General features: G+C 35.2%; 1 protein-coding gene across 1 annotated transcript; it reads right to left on the minus strand.

The window, feature by feature from the left end:
- Positions 1-4,264: 4,264 nt before the first annotated feature.
- On the minus strand, positions 4,265-21,499 carry LOC149070145 (ecdysone-induced protein 74EF-like). Its single transcript, XM_089249351.1, has 4 exons — positions 21,189-21,499; positions 20,979-21,062; positions 15,011-18,123; positions 4,265-11,312 (listed from the first exon to the last, which is right to left on the minus strand). The coding sequence occupies exons 3-4, from the start codon at positions 15,268-15,270 to the stop codon at positions 11,162-11,164; spliced, it is 411 nt and encodes a 136-aa protein (XP_089105477.1). The 5' UTR covers positions 15,271-18,123; positions 20,979-21,062; positions 21,189-21,499; the 3' UTR covers positions 4,265-11,161.
- Positions 21,500-21,901: the final 402 nt, after the last annotated feature.

Consider the following 21,901-nt stretch of genomic DNA (forward strand, 5'->3'; position numbering starts at 1 on the left):
ATTATGGGAAAGTGGTATGCACCGCGAAAATCTCAAAGAAAGATAGAGGATGCAAATACAGTATTTCTTCTTCACTCTTTTCTCCCTACGCGGGAAAAATGTCGTCAAGCCAGTGCGGGAACTCCCAATGCTACCGCAATATTGTACATGTAAACCGGGCTAATACATTACCTCCTAGAGATACTGTATCTGTAGGAGGTAATGGTCCAGCGGACCATGTAGATCAGTGATTCCCAACGTGGGCGTTAACGCCCCCTGGGGGGCGATGGAATGTTCCAGGGGGGCGGTAGAAGCTCGAGTATAACATAGGTTCCTATGAGTTATATTGCGTTGGGGGGCGATGGGAGAAAAAAATTTCTGAAGAAGGGGGCGGTGGGATAAAAAAGGTTGGGAAACTATGATGTAGATGGTCCCTTTCAGTCAGGGCCGAGCTTAGGAATTTCACGGTGCGTTGCAGAAAAAATTTTTGCGGCCCCTCCAAAATAATTTTATGTAGTCACTTTTCGACTAATAAAATTTTCGAGTTACGAACATGAATCTTGAAGAGGTGAAAAAATCTTTGAGAAAGAACTTACTTTTTTATTATTTCAGAAACGCGTTGATAATTGGGATCGTAATCAAAAGAGTCCGAAAGTTTAGGCACTAAAAATGGCCGAAATAGGCAGGCAAAAAAGATACTAAACATACACAAAATAGGCACTAAAAAAGGCATTTATAATTTATGGAAGGAAAGAAATATAACTAAAAATTAAGGTATTAATGGTTCAAAAACTAGCTGAAAAATTGGTTGCACTTAAATATGTCTACTGTTTCAATTACAGTTTATAATTACTGTATTAATATTCAGGTTAAATTGATTTGAAGCCCACAATAAAGTATTTGAGGTCCCTCAGGTCAATTCCAGGTCCACCATCACCAGACGCTGAGCCCGAAGAGAAAATGATCTGTAGGGTTCCTTCGAGTTGTGAATAATTCTCTTTTGTATATAATCTGATGTATTATTTGGAATAATCACTATCGTTTCTATAGTTGAAACATAGCTACCTCGTTTTATTATGGTAAATAAAATTATTTTTTTTATATTCCGACATATGCGGGAGTCCTCCAAGCGCCGAGCCCTGTGTGGCCGCATCTGTCGCCCACCCAGAGGGCGACTCTGGTCAGTTTAATCGAATACCAAAAAATATATGTGTAAAATAAATAGCCATGATTTTTTTGCAGTTCATTTGTGGTGCAAAACTGGAGCTGTCTAGGTCACTATAGCTGTCTTCTCCTACTCCGCCTTGGGAGGAGGTCATGGAATTCAATTTTCCGCAAAAAAGAGAAAAAAAACCTCACCACCATCGGGGAATAGCACTGTATGCTATGTTGTTAAACGAATTAAGACATCGGCTTGAAATGTTTTTAATCGTTTCTAAAATGTGCTAGAACTCATGTGGCGTTCACCATTTTCCGAAAGCAGGTTAAATCGCATTACTGCGTTCTTAACAGTAGCTCTTACTTAGCATATCAGGAGGAACAGTGTCGTAACTGTGGGGAGCAGGCGATTCTCATGTCCTGGGCGCTGAACCAGAGAGGGCGCAAATTTCATTCTCGAAACCTTACCTTCAACATTACAAGGGGTCGCCAAAATGCAGGGGCGTCGGAAGTGTTTCGAACCTGTGGATGCCCGTCTTGAGATTCGTGTAGGAAATTTCGATTTTTGAATCAATTCTGTGGGTGCTCGGACCCGTTCTACAAACTTCCGTGGGTGCTCGAGCACCCACAGCACCCCCTGCTCCGACGCCACTGCCAAAATGAGCATTTGCCCCGGGTGATCAAGCATCTAGTTGCGGCCCTAAGGAAGAATATTACGAACATGTGTATCGCATTTTTCAAATCTGCCAAAACCCCACAAACAGTTTCGTTTTAGAAACGATTAAAAACCTGTCTGCCGATGTCTTCGTCTTATTTCGTTTAACAATATTGCATACAGCGCCATTCTCCGCTGGTGGTGAGTTTTTGATTTTTTTTTTTGTTTGCGGAAAATTGAATCTCATGACCTCCTGTAAACTATTTCCTAGTTTGATAACATTTTGTCCAGTTTTCCTTTTATGGCCATTTCACAAAGTGGAACTTTAATTATAAAGACCCTGTATCTTGAAATCATTCCTTTCAATCATTATGCAATTATTGTTTTATTGTGGAAATTTTTATATGTAATTTTTATCGGAAAACTAAATTATTTCTCTCATTTATTTATAAGTAATTCTGAAATTGTGTCCAAAATTATTTCTTTCAGCAATTTTGAACTTCCATTAAAATTCTGAAATTATTTTTTCATCAATTCTGAATCATTAATTGGGGTTCCCGAATTATTCCTTTCATTTGTTCTATAATTCCTTCTTTCATTAATTCTGAAATTATTTCACTCACTAATTCTAGTATTGATCGTTTTTCAATGTTTTGAAACATTTTCTGAAAATTATCGGCGGGCCACGATAAAAAACTCCGGGGGCCAAATGTGGTCTACGGGGCATGCGTTGCTTGGTCCAGGGAGGAGTTTCACGATGTCAGTACAGACATCGAGGTGAAGTCAATACATAAATACAGTGGCGTCAGAGCGAGCACTCAGTTACTTGTACTATGAGTCCGAGCACCACCAGATTTCATTCAGAAAAATGAAAATCTACTACATAAAACTAACGAGAACCCACACGTCTTAAGCCCTTCCGACGCCCGTGCAGAAAGAAAGACATATATGTAGATATATTTGGGGGGAAATGCTCCCGTCCGTATCCCCACCCATGTCCTTCGATGATAAAGCGGACTATAGCTAGGGAGGCAAATGTTAGTCATTAGTGTGGTAACGAAAATTAAATTGGGAGAAGGGTGATAGATAGATAGAACCGCTCACAGCCCCGGGAGAAGGGTGACAGAATTTGAGTACAAAGCAGGAGGCAAAGCCATTAATCTGCCACTGTTTGCGACTGTATAAATTCCACCTGAAATCGAATACTCGTTGCGTAGGTGAAAGCTTTGAATAATTCACTCAAGTCAAAAGCCACTATGCGGTCGTGATGGACTTGCATCGCGAAGTTCGGACTTTACTGAGGGCATAGTGGGGGTCGACTGAAGTTGGTTTTCCAACTTTAAGGAGCGAATGCGAGCCGATCTCATTCGAAAAACCAAGTCTCCACAGTGGGCAATCAGGCCTACAACATTCAAAAATTAGACAAAATAACTGGCCAAACTGTTTACTTCTGAATTCGGAAGACAGATGGCAACACTTTTGAAAAAATGACAGGCATTCCTAAGAAACAAACTTCATGTCAAGTAAACAACAAGCCTGGAACAACTTATTAAAGCAGTAGTAAAAAACACTTTTTATACAAACTCTCCATTAGACTTTCATGGTATTGGTACATCTAGTTAATTAGTAGTTTTGCACATTTCCCCCTCCCCCCTCCACATCCTGTTCCTAGGCTGGGATGTTTAGTGCCCCCCCCCCCCCCATAGTGAATTTATAGTGTGTGGAAAAAAAAGCAAAAACTATGAAAATCATCCCGGACCTCTTGGCTGAAACCATGTCAGCCTCATCCACTTCTGGGGAAAGGGGCACAGTTTGGTGATTGAATTTGCAACCTGTACTCTAAATTGTAGCTGAACAACTCATATTTTGAATTGATTTATATTCATTAGCCATCAAGAGCACTAGATGTAACAACACCAAACTAAAAACTGGTCAACTTAAGTCACTACCTACTACATGAACCTTGCAGTTTCAAATTCAGGCATCTATCACTTTCATTTGAAAAAAGGAGGATAGATGGGACCACTTATTGGCCACCGAAAAACTTTTCCTGCCTGCACTGTTTTATTAGAAATTTCTCAGAGGGAAGTTCACAAGGTGCATGTATGCTTCAGTAAAGCTATGACAACTGAAACAAAGGGTCAAAAAACTCATCGGAAAGCGCTGTGAATCAAATGATCAACAAAGCATCAATAATGAAATTTCTGCCCTTACAGACAATATGTGCCAAAATGGACACAATGTCCTAAATGCCATGACAGGAAGGGGTTCCTTAATCTTCTACTTGTGTAAGTGATCATCTAAAGCAGTTTCCTCAGGAAAGGTGTCCGTTGCCTTCACTTAATTGGCGCAAGGGATCAGTGAAAGGAAAAAGTTTCGAACTCACTGCCGTATAACCCTTTATATAAATTTATACATAAAAGAGAAACACACTCTGAAATAACAGTTATTCATTTTTATTCATTTATAACACACATAACTGTGTGAAAAAAAAGAGTTGTAAATCACCAATAAATAACTTAGCTTCCCCATTTGTGAGGCGATAAAAACATGAAAGACTTGTAAATGTCAATAAAAAACATGATTATAAGTTTCACATTTTTTTTTCACATATGTTAATTCCAACACCTCTCATCAAAAACATCTTAACAATATTTAAACATATATTTATATATATCTAGCACCATATGATTAGAATATATATATATATTGAGGTGTACAACATGAAAATTACAACCTAAACACGAGGAAAATAAGTATAAAAATATATGTATACATATATATATATACACATGCACAGACATGCTCTAGTATACAGGCCCAGAGAATCAAGTATAAATAACCTCTTAAAATATAAATCATACATTATTTACAAGAATATAACATCCAGTTGGTATATATTATATAAAAGGTAGAAGAGGATGGTAGTTGCTTCGTAAGTATAACTTGAGTGTAATAAATAACAATACATGAGTATTGTTATGAGAAAGACCATTTATGGCATAGTGCCCAAATGTTTGGCTTGCTGGCCATAATTTGCCCAGGTCAACTTTTATGGATCAATATATGTTTCATTAATTCTTTGAAGGTCGTATAAAAGATGAATTACTCATTCGAGAGCCAAAAAAAAAAAAATTTAATTGCAATTATTTTAACCCTCTATGGTCCGGTGTGTATTTGAATATGCATAGTAGACACATGGCCAAAGCCAATCAATCATACAAATTTCTTTCCTCAATTAATTTGGTATTTCAAAAAAGTATATCATTTAGTGTCATTTCAGAACAAAATATGGCTGTATAAGTACAATATTTTTTTTTGCTAGAAAGAGTTGATTTTCATATTGGTGTCATATTTTTGAGAGCTAAGATTCTCTCTACACACGTGTTCAGAGATTTATAAAATCGTACCAATTCAAGCGAATCGGAAGTTCAAGAAAACAAATATTCAACTTTTGCTGAATAAGATTTTATGTTTATAGAGAAAAGGAAACTGTATATTTTGCCCTTAATTAACATTTTAGCTAATTAAACGTCCACTCTAATCAAGTTGATGTGGGTTGATATATTGTTTCAATTAAAAATATGCTAGCAACACCAATTTTCATCCATTTTTCCAAATAAAATTTATAAAAATTTACATCAATTTTTACAAAAAATTTTGTTTTTTGAATATGTATTTATGAAGGTGCACCATACAGGGTAAAATTGCTTCATGTACTGAAGGAGCATTTCCGGTTTAGCGCAGTAGTTATCGAACTTTTGCTACCTGTAGCAAAACCATTAGCCTTACTGCCCCTTGCCTAAGTCATCATTTATCCACAGCTCTTCAAAACAGGACTACATAAAAAATACTTCAAAGCCCTAGACACATACCAGTATTGACAGCTAGCTGCAATGGCTCTGACAAAGGCTAGGTCATTCGGCTCTCTGGGCCAATACTTGCTTTTGAACAATAAGTCGGATCCCCACAAGTTGGCAATGCTCTCAGAAGCCATGTAATGGGAACCACTGATTTAGGAGGGGGGGGGGGGTGTGTAGAATGAAGTTGAGAAAATAAAAATATATATATACACCATTCATACCTGATACTGAGGTCTTGTCTAAAAGATGAAACAGTTAGATGAACATAAAAATTTTTAAGAAATAATGTAGAAACAACTATAAGAAGTATTTGAAGTAAATTTCTAAACTTTTAGGAAAAATCAAATTCTTTGAGAGACAGAAAGAAAAATTTCTAAGGACATGTCCCTCTAAAAAGAATTAGGAATTTCCAGTTGTAGCTGGTAAAACTAAAATAAAATATTAGAAAAGAATGCACACCAATACAGAACATATGAAGGAGTTCGGAAGACACCCAAATTTCTCTCCAACTCCTCCAGTCTTTGTGTAAACTACACTTGAGATCTGAATGATTGTATTCATACAACATTTTCTGTCAACAATACATTGACATTAAAAACACTCAAACGTACTAATCATAACCTGAGTTGATGTTTATCCTAAAGACAGTTTAAGCATTCTTCCTACATATAACGAATTCAAACAATATGCATAATAAGTAAAAAAAGTGTCAGTAAATGGGTAAGATAAACTTTTTGCTTGAGACTACATATTTATTACATTTATGAAATAAAAACGGTTTAATTTGAACACAAACATACATTATAAATACATATGCAAAAGACACATCCACACTTTTCATAATATCACAAATTTTCAATCTATACAGTGGTACCTTGACATAAGAGCATATCTCCTTGCATGTAATCCAAGTTGAATGTGCAAAAACATTTTCTAAAAATGCCCCAACTTGTAGGCAGGTAATTCAACTAACAAGCATTGAATATACAAGGGAATAGGTCATAATAAACTAATCCAATGTACAAAAATTAGGGTGCCTCAAACAATAAGAAGCAAAGTGTGATCAGATTGTATTTACGATATCATTTCCAACTTCAAAAAATTGTAACACAAGTTTCAACAAGTGGAAATGTAAACTTCGATGATTGAACAATGACCATTTTTGTAAAGTTCACTGCTTTACAATTTGCCATGTAACAATGTATATATGTTGACATTTAATTGAAAATTTCTGCAATTAAATTATTCCTCATATGGAAACACTGTTTGGCACTCATAACATTTTAGCACACATCATGTGTTCTGGAACCAATTACAGTCAAGTACAGAGATATCACAGTAAGCTAAATTGTACAATGCCAATTTTTGTATATATGGATAGCAGGATATTTAAAATCATACATGGGAAATTTAGATTTAAAATACAGTATTTTAATAACTAATATAACCCAATTTATTTCAATGAATTGGTGGATGCAGGAAAGTGCTACGTATGTGTTGTGTACCAAATGTAAAGATGATCATAATTCCGGGCTGGACAAAGAGCAAAAGAAATCTAGGTGGCAGAATAATTTTTTTGGCGCTAAAAAAGTTTTTACCCAAAAGGTCCAAAATAATGCTTCTTTTGACTTTTTCAGGGCATAATGATCCTCTTTCATGTGTTGGCAGAATGGTGCTTTCAGCCTCAGCCTGCACTTTAGTAACTACACAAAGAAAATTTTAGGCACCAATAATAATTTTTTAATCGCCATGACAACCTGGTACCTAGGATTTGTCTAGCCCTACTGTACTTGATAAGATTTTCATTGCTATTTCCAACGAAAAAAGCGATTCTTATTAAAAAAAGGTACAATTTCAGTTCCCTCATCAGGAATTCTAAATGAGGTATTGGCTCACATTTGTGCTTCAAAGTTGGAAAGTTTGAGAAATACTACAATCTATCTTTCAAACTGGTGTGTAGCACAGTTTAGTAGTAGTCTTTCAAATTCAGAAGCACAACATGGTAACCCTATAGTCACTTGTTAGGCTCATTGTACAATATTGCAACACCTGCACTGTGCCATAGACAACAAACAAACTAGTAATTTTCTCTTTCTCTCATCACAAACTAGTCTTTCAGTTCAAAGTACCACTGCATTTAATTTAACAACATGTATGAGAAACATGCCTCATTAGCAAAACTTCAGACAAAGATTCACAGTAAATATTATGTCATATAGAAAAATCACCTCTTCATATAATTTGATAACTTTAAAAGAAATTTATATCGAATAACGAGAGAATAAATGCTACAATACATGTCATAGTATTAAGACTGGTATAGTAAAATTAGCTCTTGGGACCTTCCAAATGTAACTCTTGTATCACAATTTATAAAAACACTGAGATTCTGTATTTGTTTACTGTGCATAAATATGTGATGAATTTTTATCATAATTTTAATTCTTTTAACAAAAAAATGGAAAAAATATATATTTTAAAAAATTATATTTAAGTATAAAAACTTTATTTTATTTCAAAATTGAGTGATATAATGCATATACAGATTCAACATATAAAATAACTGTTCAACTACTGATGTCCCACAAAACAAATGGTTCAAACATTTTTTGTGTTTTTTCATTGTACGTAGAAGACTTTTCTGAGGCAAGTTCAGAAACTACAAGTGACCATAAACAATTTCAACAAAATTTAAAATTTGACAATTTTTAGGTTCTTTTTCCTTTTTGGTAAATATTTGCCAAAAGTTCAGAAAGATTAGTTATACACGATACAATTACATAGCTGCAAAAATGTATAAAAAGTTATGTGATTAGCAAACATTACATTTTCAATCTCTCATATGTTGTCTTAGTTGCAGCAGAGTAATTAATTGTAACACTTCTCTTCGTGCACTCTGTGCAAAGAGTATTTGTATAATATCACTTAAAAAAAGAAGTGGACCAGCATTAATTACAGGGCCCATTACTGACAAAAAATCAATCACCCATGTTGTAAGTATCTTAAATATTTTTACAATGTTTAAAAAAAACATCAAGTATTTTAATGTCATATTATAACAAAGTATTTAAGCATCTTGAAATCCCTGAGTGTGCTATGGTTTGTAAAAATTCAATGCACATTTAAACAAAGAGAATATAACTTTCCATAAAATTTGAATCGCTGCTTGAGGGCAATCAATGTAAGAAGTGTCAAATGTTTTTAACCTAAAAAAATTGTTCTTATATGACACTAAATATAATAATTTGACTCACAGAAAAATATGATTGTATCAGATGAGATTTAGAAAAATATGTTAAGTGTTTATAAAATTCTTTGTTTCTGTGCCTAAATCATCAAAACCATGTTATCGAATTCTCATCATGTATAAAGTATGATTTGTTTTCACCTAAATACAGTCAAACTATTTTATAATCATGCAGGGCTCATGCTGGGGTAGTAACTCATAACTCATGCAAGGCTGTCTTAAAAATATGGGGGCCCTAGGGCAAAGTGGTTTTCCTGAGGTCTCTCCTGAACTCGGCTAGAAATGCCTATCAGTAAGATGCAGAATCTCAAAATGTTTAATCAGATCTCATTTTTATGAAGCCCTCCTCTGCACTTGAGGCCCTCCAGGCTACACCTGGGCCAATGGGTTGAGGTGGTAAGTTATGTTGTTATAAGAAAGGCATCATTAAAACTGAAATTAAAGTTTCAGAATACTGGTTTGAAATTTGTAATCTCAGATGCTATCAGGAAATGATTATTTTTCCCTCCTCCCCCAATACAAATAATGCAGATATGACAAAGCCAGCACAACTCCCAGGTGAGATCTTAGTATGCAGAGATGCAAAAGAGGGAATGTGCCTTTAAAATCAGAATAAATTATAGGAATGGCAAGTATTTTGTGAACCCGATACAATCTGTGAAAAGTTCTTCAAAGTGAATTACAGAAGTCAGTTCAAACAAAAGACAAAGCTTAAACAGATAACCAATGTATGGATTGAACACAGTCATAAATCCTTATTCCTGGAGGGGGGGGGCTGTGATTTTCTATGGATACTATACAGAGAGAGAGAAAAAAAACCATATCAACAGGGATACATAATTTCTAGCAACCCTGTCAAACCTTATACATACAATGAAAGTTTTGGAGGTCCTGTGGTAGAGGTGAAAACCAGAAGACCCTGAAGCCTAGAGAGAATTCTCTGACAGGCTTTCTCCAGCATGGTCCAACTTCATGAGGAAACAGGATTATATCCCATTAGAGCTGGGACTGTGCTTGATTTTTTCATTTACAGTGGGTGAAAAACTGAACAGTGATAGATGCATAGAATCCTGTTTTTATTGTCACAATTATCAACAGAAAAGTGAGAAACATTTCATCAATACATTGAGCCCAAATTATGAGAACTTCTCGGAAAAGCAATGAAAATGTGTAGTTGTATCTTGGGCTATTGAGCTTTCACTGATGTTAATCAACATGATGGTGCATCAACATCATATGGAAATTGGCAGCCATCTTTTGGCAGTATAACCAAGGGGTCATGATAACAGAGGTCATTTATAACCAAGTTTGACTATATATATACACAGGTTGTTTCAGAACTTATGCTGCATACGTTAGGGGGTGATAGAACACAACTAGACAAGCACAAATCACCATACAACCCATGCCTACAACTCAAGTAGCTAACTCCTGGAGGGTTGCTTCCCAGCACTACATCAATAGTGTGAAGACTGCGCACCTGTTGATGGCCGCAGTTTTGAGCAGTTGCTGTGATACCTCTGTGAAATTGGAAGTTGTTTTTCCCTTAAATTCATCTGTCTCCTTGCATTCTATCTTGCTTTTTTTTGTTTTTCATCTTTTCATGTCGCAGCACGTACTGCCCTCTAGTGCTTAACCACTTGAGTTTTGGCCATGCGCTGTATGGTAATTTGTGCTTGTCTAGCTGTGTTTATCATTCCCCACCCAACGTATGCACCACAAGTTCTGAAAGACCCTGTACATGATATCATAATTGTAATGAATTATCTAAGATTTCACCGTATTCACTATAATTATTTCACTGTGAAAGACAACAATCTTCCACCCATTAATGTATTTTTTCTAAATTGGACAGTCAATAGATATCAATTTGGAATTCTAACAAACTCTTATGTCAAAAATAATTTAAATTTCATGAACAAAATTGTGGTCCCAGCAAACATTTGGACATCATTCGAACAAACTTCTAATTGATATAGATTAGAAGAAAACACACAACACCCATCAATATAACACTAACTCTCCGCTCTGTATAATCACAAGGATAAAAAATGTTAGAAATATTACAACGCCCCATGTATTGAATGATATGAAAGTTATACTCTAAAGAAGTTTCAAAACATTTTTTTGGTCATGAAAACAACCAACCAATCACCACACAATAATAAATATCATTACACCTTGCACACGGAAAAATAGTTACATGTACAGTGAGCAAATAAATTATTTAACAATATTTACAATTAAAAAATATATATACTAGGGTCCTTCTTTTTCTTTTTCCCGCTCTTTTTTGAATTCAAGACACAGCGCTTTTATAGCCTTGGGGCTCTGGTTTGGGATGGAAAGGAACTGGTACATTAGTCGATGTCCATCTACTTTAGCAATTATTCCTCGTTGATAGTAATACCTGCGATACAATTCAAAAAATTGGTCACAAAAGGAAAATTTCAGATTTTTTTTGAGAATGTGAAATAGAAATATTTTCAAAATTTGTAAATAATATGTTTTTTTGAAAAGATTTAGGCAATAGATGGTGTGTAGATGTTAACTGTGTGAAGTTCAAGACTGCTGAAGACGGCCCAGATAGGGGAGAATGGGTATGTTGCAGATTTGTAAAGGGTGAGGAAGAAAATGAAAGATCTCGTCAGAGGCAAAAACCTGAAAAACAAGTTACATAAAAGGGTGAAGAGAAAAAAGAATAGTCAAATCTTGGACAAGCCTTATTTAGGGGGGGGGGGGAACTGGCTGTAAAAAGAGTTAATAGAAAAATAGATATATTTTCAACAAAAATATGAGAAACAACTCATTCTACATCTCATGACTTCAATATTAATGAATAACGCATGCAGATGATATGATACTGCAGACGATATTATATATTTTTTCTCAAAGTAGCGAAGTATGTATCTGCAGACTGTAAGAAGGGAAATATGGTAGAAATAATTTTTAGTTTTAAACAAAATCTCATCTAAATAGTTTTCTACAGCAGGGCTGGACAAATCTCCAGAAATTTACATGCCTGGTGGGACATGTAACTAAAAATAATAGATGCCCGAATCAATATTTTACATGCCCAAAAAATATTATCATTTGATAAACTTACTTAACCACTTCATGATCAAAGGACACAACATTGCATTCAAATGCCAGTGGAATGAATTCAAACAAGTTTATTCTATTTTCTTTCCTCTCCACTGATCAACCCGAAGCTTTTGTCGCAACCTTACAATTATTTTTTCCCTTTTGTTTTTTTGTATACCCTGACAGCAATGTTTTCCTCACATATGATGTATTTTTCTTATAAAAGTGAAAGAGAACGGGTAAGGTGAGGGTGAAAAGAAATATAACTTTGTACCTACATTCTTATCACCTTATCTTTCATAGTCTTACTCTTTTATTTGTGTTTCTTTTTCCTTCTCTCAGGGGTCGCTCGAGCTTACCTGCCCTGAGGATGCAAAGCCTCATATGCTGCCCCATGGTGACCCTGGCAGGAGGCTAGCAGGGCTTCAGTGAAGGGGACCACGAGATAAACCTGGTTTGTTTCAGAAGAAAGCCACACACCATTGTGTACCATGCAAAATGTGTGTGATCATACGTCCTGCTTTCAAAGTATATTTTCCTGGTTTTTTTTTGTTCCCGAATTATTTTACCATTCTTAATAATGCCAGATAACTTAATCCTTGAAACAGCACTTATTTTTGTGAGTCCTCATCACTTACCTGTAATGATGATGTATAATGAGGTTATTTTTTATTAAGAAAATTTTTTCAAAGTTGTTTCTTGTTCTCCAGGGGCCAGACAAGTAAGAAGCTGAATTTTTCCTTTGTTTTCATTTGACTATTTTGGAACAAATTCTGGATGAGGGGACCTATAATGTACACTTGCGCCTTGTGACAGTACAGGGGCGGTGCTCGGCCTTGCAACTCATTGCGGCCACTTGGAATGCTAAATCCAAGAAGAATAGGCAAAAAAAAAAAAAGTTATATTGGCTGAAGAAAATGTTTTCTGTTGCTCTGTAGGGGTGTAAAATACAAGATGAAAGGGCAAAAAAAAAAATTTTTTTTTTGTTAGGAATTGTTAACAAAGGGGTTAAAAAATAAATAAAATATATAGGATGATAATTTTTTTCAATAGTCAAAATTTCGAAAGAACTATGAAAATCCAAAAAGAAAGACAAATCTAAAATTAGCCAAGCTGAAAATTACATTTTTCCATGAAGTTGGTGGAAAATTTGCCGCCAATTCAACTCGCTGATAACATAAAGAATCATAGCAGATTTGCGGTATGGGTTCATCTTGGTCAAGCAAGTGCCTAAGATAGGATGGCCAGATCATGTAACTGCGAAACCAGGACAAATCCTGATAACAACCAGAACATCTTGAAAATTTTTCCCAAGGGCATTATAGGGTTGAATTGTAAGGCAATGAATAAACTTATCCATTGGTAATAAAGCCTGAACCTTATAAAGGATAGTTCAGTGTGTTCTCCAATATCATCCTACTTGCAGACTGGTGAAATTAATGAAAATTCTTGCAGACGAACATGAATGAGAGAAATAATTTGTGAACTGAAGAAAAAAAATATCACAGGGAGAAAAAATTTCATAACCTTCTGAACTTCATACTTTGCTATTACAGATGCACAAAAGTTTAAGCTGGGAGTACAGCTGCCACCTATTGAATAAGAAGTAAACTATAATTTATGTAAACTGTTATAATTTTTGAAATAAAATTGTAATTGGTTCTAAACCAATGTGCAGCATAAAAATGAACAGCATGTGGTATGAAACTGTAAAGATTTTATTTTTATGCTGCACAGCATTATTAATTCTATACACCATAATATCGATCATTATATTTTTAAGTTTGCTGTAAAAACAATTTCTGCTGAAACCATAAATACATTAGTAATCAATATTTTGGCATATAAAATTTACACAGGTATACAGTGTATAAATTAAAAAATTATAGTTTCACACCACGTGTTATAAATTTTTGTCACAAATGGTTTAGAAACTAACTAGCATTTTACTTTAAGAATTATAGCAGATAGTTTTGTTTTTACTCAATAGGTGTCAGCAGAATCCTAGAATTCAAGTTAATATTGTGGATTTTTGTATTTATGTAGATTTCTCTTCCAATAAAAATTATCGGTGCGGGAAAGCAAATAGAATTTGATTTCATTCATTAATGTTCGAGGTAACATGATTTGTCCTTCTGACTCCCACAAGTGTTACAAGTAATCTTAAGCAAGCGTCTTAGATTCACACATCACTGCCTTTAAGCTATCAAGAACGCAAAAAATGTGGGTAGTTTGAAAACCCCAAATAAATCAGTTAAATTGTTAAAAATAATTTGATTTCATTGCATCTTTGATTGGCGGAGAAGAAAAAACCAGGATAATGCATTTATTAGTCAAAAACGACTCTCCCTTGAAACTGGGACATCTGATCACACTGACTTAGAAGTTATCCATTATTATTTTTACCAAAAGAGTTAAAGTTACTAAACAGTTGGAATTAACCAAGACATTTTGAAAAAAACAGGCCCATCATTTAGGGGAGGGGGGCGTTGCCGTCCCCTGGCTTTCGAAAATACACTAAAAATGGTATATATATATATATATATTGAGTACATGTACTTTGCCCCCCCCCCCCTGGGAAAAGTTGAAATGACGGTGCTGGAAAAAAAGCCCATAAAAATTCCTGGCCTGAGGACCCGCCAAAGAGATTCCAGCCTGTGAGTCCAGTTGCAGTATATGAGGGCAAATGACCACATCGGACTACTATATATTAGGACTAAATATATTGAAATACATTGACTACACGTTTGCATCATGGCTGCCAAAGAAAGCATTTCTGTGGAATTTCACACGTGTGAGGGAACACTTGCATCATAATCACCGAAAAAATTGAAAAACAGAAGTGCTTAAATTTTTTGTATACGTTAGCATCGGGCATGTAGTTGATAAAATACAAGCAGTCAAAATTTTTACATGCCCGGCCATGTCAAGCAATAATTTTGTCCAACCCTGTTCTACAGGTACATATGTGAAAAGGAATCAAGCAACAATGTGAAAAAAAAAACCCAATATAACTGTTATTACCTTAGTGCCCTTGACATTGTCTCATACTTCATTTCTGGATTATTTTTATGCAGTCCCCAAAGCCTTGAAACAGCTTTCGAGTCCATAATCTTGAAAATTCCCTTTTCTTTCTTGACCCATCGTATGAAAGACCAGTAACGCCCATCTTGTAATAATTTGAGCAAAAACTCCCACAGATACGTTGCATTTTCTAAAAGAAAAGTTGAAAGTATTTCTAAATACTGGTGTATATTGATCCCCCATTTTCTATATAAAGACATATACAGTAGCCCCACTTTGTTTTAATGCATATTCATATTTTGCTCTTTTTTATTAGTACTGTTGAAAATTTATGAGCAAAACTAAGATAAAGTCATTGGTTAGGTACAGCTATGGTCATAGTTCTTATATCAAGCTTTTTCCTCTGTCTCTCATCAAGAACAATATAATATATCCAAATGAGAATATTTTTGTGACTACAACTAAACAAGCTTATCTATAGTCTTGAATATATATAATATAGAAATAAAAATATAGCTGTATAAATAGCTAACTTCATGACAATATAAACTGAAAAATATATCATCAAACTATGCATTGATATCTTATAAGCAGTGATTACAAAACAGTCTTGTAAATTAGTTCCATGATAAAGCACCTACAAGAAACAGGAGAAACATTGCCTATATAATTTATTTTTTTCAACCTGTATGAACCTGTTGCTTGGTATAAAAATATGAGGCTACACCACTATGTACTTAATAGCAGTGGCAGGATATTAATAGTTTTTCAACCAGTTTGCAACAAACCAGCTGTTAAATTGTTTGTATCTGCAAACACATTGGGCAACTGCTCAGACTTGCCTCTTAGCACCTGGGAACCCTGATCACAGGTGCTATTTCACAAACCGGTTTTCAAAATTAAAATTACATACTGCTTTACTGGACTACTTTACAGCACTCCAGCTCCAGTCATATGTCACCGTACGGCAATTTCCAACAAGTGGAGATGGGTGAGAAATGAAGGCGCCATATATCGGTGGTTGTCCTAGGTTTGGTATGTAAAGAACTTGTTTATGCATATAGAAATGTCCTCTCCACTTGTCAATACAAGATTCATTGAAAGACTCGTTATTTGTGGAGATGAAGATTACAAGGAAGAAAATTCATCACTGCCCCCACGGGGACACGAACCCCGATCTCTCGCTTGCCGGACGAGTGCTCTACCATCTAAGCTATAGAAGCAGATAGAATATTTCAACCTTGGAGCATATATATATGTTGAAAGGCACCGTACATGGACGGCGTCAACAATCAACTAATAGCTCGGGTCAACTAATAGCTAATAATCCCCAGGGGGCAGTGATGAATTTTCTTCCTTGTAATCTTCATCTCCACAAATAACCAGTCTTTCGATGAATCTTGTAAAGAACTTGTTTCTCATGTTCTTAGACTGGATTCGAACCTTGACTGTAACTTTTCACGGTGGGAGATGAGCATCTTACCACTGTGCCGGCACTGTTTTACTGGACTGGTCTGAATCCCACCACTGAGTGATGGTATTATGTTGGGTGTTTCCAAACTTTTTTTCTTCTTTTTTTTGTGAAGGAGCATTCCTCCATTCAGATTCCGAAAATTTTCACACCCATCCCCAAGCTTTCTAAATAGTGATGTGCACATCACAGATCTTATTTCTCCACAATAGAGCTAAAAAAGCTTATCAATAATAACTTTTTAAAAAATTAGAAGCTCTCTGGTCTTCCCACAAAAACACGCTACAGTTTGAAAACCCCTGCTATGTATGTTGATTTAGTGTGCATGGGGCAGGACCTGCATTTGACTTAAGGAGAGCCTTGGACAAAGCAAGCATCAGGAAACCACCAAAAAAAGTCAATGACTTTTGGTCAGTCTGCAAATATATATTGCTTAACTTTGGCAATCTCTGGGAAATCTCCCTCCCTACCCATGGGGTAATCATGCCCCATGTGTAGGATCACACACAGGGCATGATTACCCAAACGTTTTTGCTATGCCTGCCAAGCAAAAGTACAGCTTAGAGGAAGCAGTGCCTCTGAGTACAGAATGTTTTGGAACCATTGCTTGAATATCAAGAAATAAAAATCTGCACATTTTACAACAAGAAAAGATTGGAACTATGCAAAATTACAATTCATTCACGAAGTTTTAAATAATGTCCAAAATGAAACATAGTTGTCCTGAAAATCATTAAAAAAAATATATTAATGTTTCACATTGGAAATCAATCTTGATGAGGAAATATTTTGACCTGCAAATAAAAGAAAAAGAAATTTTCTATTAGAATTATTCTTGAGACAACATCAGCAAAATCAAATAATAGCCAATATAAATTACTCAGACAGAAAAAAGTAGATAAAAGAATGTTTTTTATACACACTAATGAGTATATATATCAAAATAATAGTCAAAACATTCAAATGATGAAATGCATAATAACATTAATACATCAATCTCACAAACATGTATCAAAATAATCTGAAAGACCAAATATCATATAATAATCATGAACAAATAAATTGTCATTGCGCATCAGGAGGAAAAAAAGAATATATATATATATATTCAGAGTCCTCATAATCTGAACAAAACCAAATTTTATTAATGGTTTCAAAGGCATTTAAAATTGTTTCTTAGTTTCAGATATAAGTACACTTTTTGATTCAGCACATGGCAGTGTTTATGAAGTTATGCTTTGTTGGAATTATCAGTAATTTGAGTTATGATGAGTATTATTATCTCAGATTATAAGGCCTCTACTCTACTTTTGTAACAAAATGCACCACTTCTTTCTTTTTAGCAGAAAACAAACACTAATGCACAATATTATTCAAAACTATCAAAGTCTCAATGAATTTTTCTTAGTTTAGAGTCTTTAATGATGGCACAAGTCATTTTTCACAGTGATGGCATCTCTGATGTAGACAATGTTGAAACTTGAAACATTCCTTGCTTCTACAAGAAATTTTTCCAGTCTACAAAATGCTTCCAAATGCACTGATGAGAAATGCTTTTTTCTGTGAGCAATGTTTCAAGAGCTTATCTGTAACATCATGTGAATATACGATCAGTCAAGCATATTTTTCATTGTCATTTCTCCTAAGGGGGGAAAAAATCAGCAAATAAACATGTTTTTAAAACATTTTAGTCTCGACAGAACAAGTTTTTATAGAAACTGATATAACTTTAGTATACCAATAATTATTTCCAACTTGTGATGCACACAAAAATTTGATGGTCACACTTCTTCTAGTAGAACATTTTCAAGGAAACAAATTTTCTCCTATCAATCAGAAATGAATATACAGTTTTCGAATCTCTCTTAACTGGCTTTTTTTTTGACAGGATTTTTCTCTATACCAAAGTTTGACAAATTCAAAAAAAAAATTGAGGCACCAGTCAAATTTCTTAGGAGCAAAACATATTTATTTCAAAGGAAAACCATCCAAAGTAATGTTTTCAATTTTTTCGGGACGTGAACACCCTTTCACACGTGACAGACATATTGAAAATTTTGCACTCCATTTTGACTCCAATTTATCAATCACACAGAAAATTTTAGAACACAGCAAAAAGTTTTTAATTGTCCTGGTGACCTGAAGCCGAGATTATAGAAACCTCTTTCCTCTAAAATCTCAAGAAAAACTGAATTAATTCTACCAAACTGACCCATCACCCCAAAAAACAAACAATTCCATCACATGTGTTTGAATATTAAATAATGTGTAAATAATTAAAATGTGTATCTTAGTATCTGCTATTTACTTGTATTCCTCAAAGCAGAATGTTTTGCATTTTTCTGCAACAAGCCCTCAGCTGACTAGAAATGCTATACAGTAAAAATTCCTATAATAGTATGTTTTCTACACTTTTTGTAAAATTATTCCAGATTGTTCTGCAGTACTATTGATTATTCTGTGACATGTGTCACAGATTTCGGAATGCTCCTTTAGGTCTCGTATAAAACATATATTAACATATTATTAAAATTGATAAACATATTATTCAAAATTACTTGAAATATCAAAACTATCCGATTTATAAATCATGTAATTTTTTTTTAAATCCTGTAATTCAAATCCAGATTTAAATCGTAATTTAAGTCCCCTCCCCCAAATGATTTAAATTGAAATACCCTGTTTCGGACCCCATTCTTCTAAAAAAGATATATGCTTGGAACAAAAGGAATCAGGCTGATGCGTAATTTTTATTTCCACTTGTAAAGCCCTGTCATACCGTGGCTAACAGCTGGATCATGATGAACAACAAAAATGAGCAAATGATGCATGTAAATATAAAGATGTGTAGCCTGTAAACTCGTTAACTTAAAACTGAACCTGGCCAAACTGGACATCAAAATGACACATGGCATAAAAAATGTCGTCTATGACATATGATCAGAACTTCAGACTTGCAGCTGGACTATGGTATAACAAAAATGATCAATCGATGTATGCAAATCAAAAAACATAAATAAAAACTGGTCTGCGTGAAACTGCATAAATTGACTATCAAATATGACATACGACAGCAAATTCAGTTGTCTTGTAGCTGGACTGTGCGACAAAAATTACCAATTGATGCATGTAAACATAAAAATGAGTAAAAGCTTGTTTGCTTGAAACTGAAAATCCCAACTAAATCGGCTCATATACACGACATATGACACCAAATTTTGTTAGAACTTGCACTGAACTGCAGTGTGACAAAAATTGTAAATCAATGCATGTAAACATGACAATGTGCCAAGGGCGACTTACGGAGCCCTTGGCAATCTTGATTATACTGCTTTGGCAGTCTGGATTATACTGAATCTGTACCAAGGTAAACTAAGACTTGCAGCTGGACCATCCATGGTGCTGCAAAAATTTATCAATTGATGCATGCAAATGTACAAAGTATGAAAACAAATCTGGCTTGGACTTTCAGCTGTAAGACCACTGATGGCCCAGGCCCTGTCTCATGGAGAATTGGGCCCCCATGAGACAGACATGGAGAAAGAGGGAACTTTCAGCTGGACCATGGTGTGATAAAAGTTATGAATCAGTGCAAGTAAATATAAAAATGAGTGTACTTGACTGCTTCAAACTACAAGCCCCAAGCAAATTTGCTGTTTCGCCATGTTGTGATAAAAATTATAAATTGGTGCACGCAAATGTAAAAATGTATAAAAACTTGTCTGCTTGAAATTGCAAGGCCCAACCAAATCGGCTATCATAAGCTTACAGGACACCAAATTTGTTTGGGAGTTGCAGCTGGAGCGCTGTGTGATAAAAGTTATCAATTTAATACATGAAAACATACAAATGTGTAACAGCTTGTCTACTTTAATTGACTACTACTACTAAACCAGGCATGCACCTCGTCCGTATTCCTCTGAAGAACTTCTAACGAACTGGTACATGCTGGAATATGTGTTGATGTATAGTGAACCTTCCGTGAAGTTTGTTTCTGCTTAACGCTTGTTATGCATGGTGCTGCCATGTGCAATCAATTTTTTAAACTGAGTTTTTTCTCAACTCATAGTGATTGAAGTGAAATGAATGAATAATTGTAACCTTGTAGGCCTGTTGCTCTCTGCGGCAAGACTCTTTAACGGGGATATCGGCTCGCATTCGTACCTCGAAGCTGGGAGCGGCAGAAGACCAACTTCTGCCGACCACCACTGCAGCGACGGTGGGGTTTCAACCCGGATCCTTGCGATGCGAGTCCATTACTATGACCACCACAGCGGATATACTTTAATCTACAAGCCCCAAATAAAATTTTGTTGGGGCTTGCACCTTGACCATGTTGTGAGATGGTGCATGTAAATGTAAAAATGTGTAAAGACTTGTCTGCTCGAAATTGCACCAAATTTGGTTGGGAGTTGCAGCTGGACCACGGCGTGACAAAAACTTATCACATGATGCATGTAAGTGTAATCAATACAACTCATACCTGCTCGTACATACCTACGTTAATATCAGCAATGTGCTTTGTTACCGATGATAGCATGACAATTGATAAAATAGCCCATACTTCCTCTTTGAGTCACCCTAGAAAAATTCAAATACAGAATTACAGACACAGTTGTGTAATGACTAATATAAATGCCGGATATGAGAAAACAGTACAAATATGTCCCCGAAAATCCATGAACGCATATAAACGTCATACACAACCTAAATCTTGTCACACAGGAAGTGGAGGTAAGTATCACTGCAAATAACGTTTCACACACACACACACACGGAACAAGGAAATCTTTTTTTTTTCTTTCTTTCTCGCTATTGACTTCACAACTTTGCCACGATTCAATATATTCGGGTGGCGGAAATTAAATAATTTCAATTAGCGTATAATTAATTAATTCCTCAACGCTTTCTTAGCGTTCAAACTCTAGTATGATAATTTGCACAATATAAATAAAAACAACCTGTGTGAGAGAGAGAGACAACATAAACGACTCCCGTTACCAGGAGCAACTCGCACATACTCAAAGGGTGCGGTCTTACTAGATCACGATCAGCGCAGACGCGTGTACCTTGATATAGGCCTGACGATTGGGTCATCGGCGATTAAGTTGAACCCCAAAAGTTTGGTTTTTTTTTTTCCCCTCCCCCTAGTCCAGATGAATAGTTTGACTGACCATATTTCATCTGGGAGAGAAAAAGGTAGGAGAAAAAGAACTGAGATAAGGTAAAATACAATTTTTTCTAATTAGATAAGGTGCCGGTCTCTAGAAATACATAATTGCAAATCATATTACTGCATTTAAAAAGTATGCTTTATTGGGAAAGAAATGGGAGTTTCAAAAATAAGTTCGTGAAAGCCAAAAATAAGGAGAAAAAACGGGTCACATGGCCACCTAAGTTCTATCGCGAAATGGTTCCAG

Source organism: Pholcus phalangioides, unplaced genomic scaffold (assembly GCF_987345545.1).
Source record: "Pholcus phalangioides strain wild (caught in Gottingen) unplaced genomic scaffold, Ppha-v1.0 ptg000022l_1, whole genome shotgun sequence".
Taxonomy (NCBI): Eukaryota; Metazoa; Arthropoda; class Arachnida; order Araneae; family Pholcidae; genus Pholcus; species Pholcus phalangioides.